Source organism: Rhopilema esculentum, chromosome 6 (genome assembly GCF_057945365.1).
Source record: "Rhopilema esculentum isolate cy_ngs chromosome 6, ASM5794536v1, whole genome shotgun sequence".
Taxonomy (NCBI): domain Eukaryota; kingdom Metazoa; phylum Cnidaria; class Scyphozoa; order Rhizostomeae; family Rhizostomatidae; genus Rhopilema; species Rhopilema esculentum.
In genome coordinates, this window is record NC_142820.1 from 1,569,845 (window position 1) to 1,577,347 (window position 7,503).

Sequence of the window (7,503 nt, forward strand, 5' to 3'; positions counted from 1 at the left end):
AACGCTGAAAGCTCTACTAAAATAGTTGGCGAGGGGAAATCAGATTTGCTTTTGCCAGGGAAGAAAAAGTAATGCGAGAAAGAGACAATTTATGCTAGTGGAACAGGGACGCGTTTTCATCTTTTTGTTCCTCTTGCTCCCTCTCCCTTTGTGCTGTATGAGGTGTTCACACCAAGGGTAGGTTTGCCTCCCTTTCTTAACAAGGCTGTTTTGACCTCTTGTAAGGTCTTTTCCTCCGGGTTTTTTGTATAATAGCTTAGGAGATAGCAGACATTTAAAAGTACTTTGAATTATATACGTTTTTCTCTAAGACGATTTTCTGTTGCTCAAGACTCCGAATATACAGGGCCTCCGACGAAGGGGGAGCCATGAAACCTCATTTTTTTTGTAAAACAATAGATCTATTTTTAAAACATTTTGTTATGATTGCTATATTTTCACTTGGCCCATCCACTTTCCAACCTGCGTCGGGGCCCATGTTATTGTGGCATTCTATTAAAAAATTTAAGGATTCAGCTGCAAATATTTTTCATAGTACTTACTGATTACAAAAATAAAATACAATTCAGATAAAACGGTATGCTCAATTTAAAAGGTATGCTCAATTGTGTATCAATTTCTTAAGCATGGGCTGAGAGTTTGTCTAGCTGAAAAATTATGTTTTACTTAAAAAAACAGGACAGAAACCCTTTCACATCCCGTATAAAAACCATTTACCATTGCGAAAGATTAAAAATAAAACTATTTGAAATAACACAAACACACACGTTGTTCAACAGACAAAATGCAAAAAATCTCCAAGAGTCACCACATATCCCCTCCCCAGCTGGACAAGACAACTACAAAAGGGGCATTGATTTCGATAGGCTTTCAATTTTTTGCAATAAAAATTCAGATAAAAATCCAGTTCAACTAGATATGACCATAAACTGCTGTTTTGCTAGATAGAATCCAGAAAATTTAATTTTATTCCAACACAAAATTGCTTGTCATTAATATAAAAAAATCATAAACCCTCTTTAATTGTTCTGTAGGTTTTGTAATTCTTTAAAAATTGTATAATTTTATAAATATCAGTATTGATTTTAATTTTGAGAATTTTAGTTTGAATACTTCTATATTTGCATAAATAATTCTTTTGCAGATGTAACATGTTAGAGGAGCCTCAAAACAAGTTGGAAGTGGACCAAAGTGTTGGATGTAAGATTGAACTGTCGCCCTTTGAGATAGTAACATTGATACTTGAATTGAAATGACAATTTCCTACCATTTTCATTACAAAATTTCAAAAAGCAAATTTTGTAACCAAGGCCATATTATTGTAAGGAATCCATATAGTCGGGGGGAGGGGTATAATTCATAGATGTGTGATATTTTGGGGGGCGAATAATTCATAAATGTGTTATTTTGGGGGGCGAATAATTCATAAATGTGTTATTTTTGAAAAAGGTATACCATTTATGTATTTTGTGTCATCGCTATTATGGTAATCATAATCATATCCTAATCATAAAAATCATGATCACCATCACAATTATTTCAATCATTTTCTAATAAATTTAGTCCAGAGTTTATGTTATAATAAGATTTTATTTTCCACCCAGACTTTGGATGGGTCCACAATGCCACATGAATTTTAACCTTTTCACTGCAATTTGGCTTCCATAAATATAAGCTGTAATACATAAAAAAACAATTAACTCTTTTGACACTTGGCATAAAGAAGAACAGAGCCCACAGAATATTGGGGGCTAATGGTCAAAGACTTGAGGAAGGCCAATGAAAACAAAGGGAGTTAAAATGCCTCAACCAAACCCTACTAACTTTTTTCATTAGTTTTCTAGTGAAAGTTTTTCCAAAGTTTCCTAAAAATTGTCAATCAAAAAATGAGCACTCTCCCAGACCCTTGCCAGTTTTTAAATTGGATCTTACAAAATTACTCACGACTTTTATTAAATAAACCTACAGTGTTTCTGCAAGAGTTTTGTGTCAAGCTATCAACTATAAATGGTGTGTAAAATTGTCAGTCATGTATGAGTTTTTAAAATCACACTAACCAGACTTCCTTTTCTCAATCTGTATTCGGTTAGTGGGGATTCAATTTTTTAGGGGAGGGTTTTGGGGGTGATTAACGGCAATATTTTTCTAAATATCCTGACAACGAAGAAAATTTGTTCCGTAAAGGGCCAATAGTCCCTGCCCCAAGCCACAGGACCCCTGGTTGGTCCTCAAATTACTTAAGATTGTAAAATGTTTGCATGTCTGATAATAAATTTCAAAAGTAAAATGGTAGTTCTCCTCAGAAATTACCTTACAGAGAACACTATACTTCCTAAAATATTCAAAATACAAATTTTCGAAAACAAATTTACTAACTTAGTCAACTCTTATCAAATATATTAATAATATGAACATTTACACAAATACACAAGACCATGATGATCAATTAGGCAGATGACAACAGTAATTAAAGTGCATCTATGAACAACTTTTAGGAAAAGCTTGCTAGCATTTTGATTAATAGCACAAAATCACCATTACTTTGAGCAATAGCAACTTACTAAAAACACTATGAAAGCTCTATTCTAGACAAATATTGAAACTGTGCAACTGCTTTAATTTAGAATTTTATGATCATATTGAAATATAAACCAATTCAGACAATTTTCAGACTGTTTATTCAAGGACTATAAAAGTGGAGAAAATTGATGTTAAATGAATAATTTATAGTGGCTCATCAATTAAATTATTTCTTTTAGATAATATTTACATTTAAATTCTTTAAAATCAAAAATTACTGTTTTCCTAACAATTATCTTGCTTACCTTTAGCTGCAATCAGCTGTCCACTGTCCAGTCTAATAACTTTCTCACAAAATTCTAATCAAAACACCAAACTTGCAATACTTACCAAATAATATCCAGGGAAAGTTTCCTAAAAAACTTGAAGTTTTCAGTTCAGAAAATTTTTTTAAACAAATATGATTTGTGAAAGGATAGGCATGTACAAGTGATAATGTTTGGTATGTAAAAGGTCTGGGAGAAATTATAAGTACCTGTAGTTTGCTGTAATTTTGAGCAGACAAATCGTCCCATAACTCCTGTTTATCAAATCTAAATTAAATATGTCTCATTGGAATTTAGTAAAATAGGAAATGAACCACAGCTATTTGAAAGAGGCAACATAACTAAGACTTTTGCAACAAAATTTGCAACAAAGAGTAAAAAAATAGGTATATATATAATGTATTCATTTATTGTACAATACTTTAGAACACCAATCTGAATCTGAAACAGCTACCTGACAAGAAATTGGCATCAGGGTTTAAAGACTAAAAAGCAGTTGTGCTACACATTTTGGGTATTCTTGGGAAATGACCTCCGACTGTTCAATAAACATATATGGGAAATAATGAGGTAAAATTTTAGAGGCTGCAATCAGGTTGATTTATTAGTTTTGAAAAAAAATAAAGTACTGTTTTATCACATATTAAAATACAAACCTGGTTTCCTTGTCTTTACATCATATATGGAGCCACGCTTCTGAAGCAGTACAATTTCAAAAGACACTGTACAGCATCCTTCCAACCTCATTTGGGTCTTAACATAAGTTAAAGATCATTATTTTCACCAATGATGCACTACCAAAGTTGCATGAAATGGATTTTTTGATGTTTCACCTATACGCAAATGGTACATGTTTCACATTGGTAATTTCATGAAGTTTAGAAGGTGCTGTTTCAAATAAATATGCAGAGCACACAGGATGGGATTCTTGAAAATGCCGAGAATAACATGTACGGTTTAAAATAAAGTAATGATATGGTTGCCTCACTTGAGAATTTGCACACTTCTGTAAGGTGTAAGGCGTTTTCCGAAAACAAATATGATCAACTACGTACACATAGTGACTTGTAGTCAGTATTCCCCGAAATGTGAATGCATCAGAATCAAGGTTTTACATCGGTACTTATTTTAATGAATAGCCTCTGAAAGATGCAAGATTTCATATCTCAGTAATGATCAGGTCGATTCTCCGAAAATTTGTTTCACAGAGTAGCCATAAACATAAGATATAATTTCTTTCCTTTATGGATAAAAGATAGGAAAATAGGAACTCGACGATGAAAATCTCCAATAAGAAAGCAATATCATTAGCTAACTGCATAAATCACATATCACATAACTGTTTCTGAGGTAAAGTTTCTTGAAGATGCTCATCTGTATCGATTGGCCGGTAAATTGTTCAAAACTCTTACAATATGACGATAAAAAGTCTTTCAATCTTCTTTTATCTCTTCAAAAAACAGGACATCTTTATACTTTAAAATAAACTAACGTTCAGCAATACCCATTGCCATAGAAGCATATCATATACCCTGACGAAAATATGAACAAGTCTCTCATTAGGAAGCTTTGAAATCAATTGCTACCACGAACAAGAATAATAACAAGGTGATCCTCTTTTGATGGCTCGGGTCCAAGGTTTGGAGCAACTTTGAGCAACTGTTGATGAGAATAATCACAAGGTGGGAAAGCATGTAAAATTCCTCCATCATCTTTCGCTACAGCACTATTATCGTTATTTGGCAATGGAATTACTCCAGCTGCTTGCTTTTGTTTTAAATAAACAACAAGACTGCGCAATGGCCTTTGCTGAAAATTCTCATCCAGATCTAAATCTTCTAAACCAGTTTGAGCAATAGGCAGTGCCAGTAATATACAATGACCACTAGCTCCTGCATTGCTAACACGACGAGAAACCTCTTCAAGTTTAGGCTGATCCAAACGTAGACGCTGACTAATACTAAGAACTTTCCCTTGTCCAACAGCTCGTAATAATGAATCAGCTAATTCCGGATTCCCTCCAATGAGATGCATACGCAATGGAAATGCACTGGTTTTCAATGCAAATGCCCCTCTCCAAGCAACAGCAAATCTCTTTGCAACATCAACAATACTCTCAACTTTACTATTGGTCTCTGATCCATTCTCTTGCTTTGGCACCGTATCATCCTCTGCAGCTTTTTCCTGTTTTACAACAGACGTCTTTTCAGTAGGATCTTCCTCAGATGAATCCTTTTTAGGTGTAGATGGTTCCTTTTCATTAGAACTTGAATGATTTCTCTTTGTTCTTTGAGGAGATGGGGATGTCCTTTCATGAGCATCTTTTTTACGTTCTGGTGAATAACTACGCCCTCGTTGGTTTATTGGACTATGTCTTGAGTGGCTCCTGAAGCTGCCACTGCGTCTTGAGGTACGAGGTTGAGAATCATTAAGTGGACTGCGACTACGCCCTCTCTTTCTAACTGGTCTATCACCCTCAGATGGCCTGATGTCTCGTTCCACTTGAATTTCTCTATCATTTAAGTGCCCTCCACGATTCATACGGTCTCTATATGGACCATTATTATGATCGAACCATTTTCGGTCATTTCTTGGTGCAAATTCGCGTTCACTGGAAAACTTTCTACCAGCACCATGATCCCAGTTATTTCTCCCCCTTCCGCGTACAGCAGGTCTTTCAAAAGGGACATCCCTGCGATCAAAATCACTAAAATGATCAAAATCACCACTGGTTCTTCCTCCTTTATCAGCACTGGCAAAATCAATTTTGAGTCTTCGGCTGGGACCACCAAGAGGGTACCCATGCATTTCTCTAGCTGCAACACGAGCTGCATCAAGGCTGTCGTACAAAATATAGGCATAATTGTTTCCTTTTTGAAAATCTATGAATTTGATAGCCCCAAATCTGTCAAATTCCCTTGTTAACTCATCAATACCTGTCCATGGTCCTAGACCCCCAACCCACAAACGAGTTGTTGCCATACTCCTTCCATAACCAATTTTACATGCGTTTCTACCGATGTATTGACCGTCAACGTAACTTTTGGCTCTTGCAGCCACGTCTATATCAAGAAATTTAACAAAAGCATACGTACTCCCATGTGAATGCGTTGGTCTTTTGATTTCAACATCTTCAACGTAACCGTATGGCTCAAATATCCTCCTCAATTCTTGTGTGGTAACGTTGGGTTCTAAGTTACCGACGAACAAAGTGCGACTGGCTTTCGGGTCGTCTTCTGCAGGTAAATTCCCTCCCTCACGGTAGTCTTCATACGCAAATCTTCTCGGGGCCTCTCTGAAATCATCACGCTCGCGTCCACGATAAATTTTTCCATCATCGAAGTGCTGATCGCGAATGTAGTCATCTTTCGGTGGATAAGAAGAACGACCGCCCTTAGGAAGGTTCCTTCGCGGAGACACAGAGCTGTACGTATCTGGGCTGTATCCTCGGTCCGAACCACGCTCATACTCATTTTCGTAGTCGATATGAACTTGCCTGTCAAAAACTATAAACTTCCCTCTTCGTTCATGGTATTCTTTAACTTTAATCGTGTCTTCTGGGTTTCGATACGATATAGCTGCAGTTCTTCCTTCGCCACGACCACGCAGATAAATAGAAACATGACCGAACTTTTTAAACTCATGAAAAAGCGCGTCCTTGACCACTTGATCACTCGCGTGCAAAGGCAAATTTGAAACGATGAGTTGCTCTCGTCCATCATTTTTGTGTCCATAAGACTTATAACCACCATGCAGGTAAGGATCAACACCATAAGTCATGTCTTTAGAAGAATCGAACCTTCGCTTTTTTGTCCGAAGTGTGTCAGGTTGCCTATAAGAGCTCCTGCCAGAGCTATAATAGTAGTCAGGTTCTGGCGATGACATAACAAATCAAACACATCCAGTAACTAACGATTTGTTTCGAATTTTGACTCAGCTAAATATATCGCAAAATAACAGCCTTTTTCCAACCTGTTTTCTTCCAAACAAACGAATGAACGAAGCCGACTAACTTTCCATCTATTTCAAGATGGCGGATTTTCAAAATGTGCGCAGAATCAAAGCGTGTTCTTATTGCGAGGAGAAAATAGTTACTGATCAGAAACAAAAGATCCCGTATGTTTCGCGTGAAAGTTGACAGATGTGATAAATTTTGGTGTTTAAATATTTAGAGAGTTGATTGATTCATTTGGAGAGCTGATTTGAGCGTGAAATCTGGAAAAATGAATACCACACTCACATGTCAAGGCAGTTCATGCATCACAACGATTTCGGTGAATTGCCGCTACCCTCCCTATCCGCATACAACTTCTTTCTTGTGTCTTAGTTCTTTTTTTATATTTTCCGTGATTAAAGCCTGTTTATAAATGTAGCTGGGTGTATATAAACATGAAAACCCTCCTGGGTGTCTCCCCTAGTATATATTTACCTTCCCTGGGTGTTTCGCCTTGCATCATACGTTATAGTACTGTATTTTTAGTAGTATTTTGTAAATTTCTTTGAGCATAAAAATAATCACAAGTGTTGAAGTAGTCATTGTCAAGTACGCAATACTATTTTTATAAGAACGACTTTAAGAGAAGATGAGCCACTAAAGTGGTTAAAAATGGTTAAGAGCAAGGTGATATTTAAAGTACCGTCCAACGTAAATTTTAAG

The 7,503-nt window shown here is 36.1% G+C and overlaps 2 protein-coding genes across 2 annotated transcripts in view; one reads left to right on the forward strand and one right to left on the reverse strand.

Moving 5' to 3' along the window:
• LOC135686777 (alpha-mannosidase 2C1) overlaps window positions 1-4,377 on the forward strand; it is a 28,481-nt gene extending 24,104 nt beyond the window's left edge. Inside the window, exon 34 of the mRNA XM_065203107.2 lies at window positions 1,145-4,377. Within this exon, the coding sequence (XP_065059179.2) occupies window positions 1,145-1,256 (112 nt within the window). The 3' untranslated portion in view covers window positions 1,257-4,377. The remainder of the gene's footprint in view (window positions 1-1,144) is intronic.
• On the reverse strand, window positions 4,131-6,901 carry LOC135686779 (RNA-binding protein 15). The gene has a single exon (XM_065203111.2). The coding sequence runs from the start codon at window positions 6,729-6,731 to the stop codon at window positions 4,422-4,424; it is 2,310 nt and encodes a 769-aa protein (XP_065059183.2). The 5' UTR covers window positions 6,732-6,901; the 3' UTR covers window positions 4,131-4,421.
• Window positions 6,902-7,503: the final 602 nt, after the last annotated feature.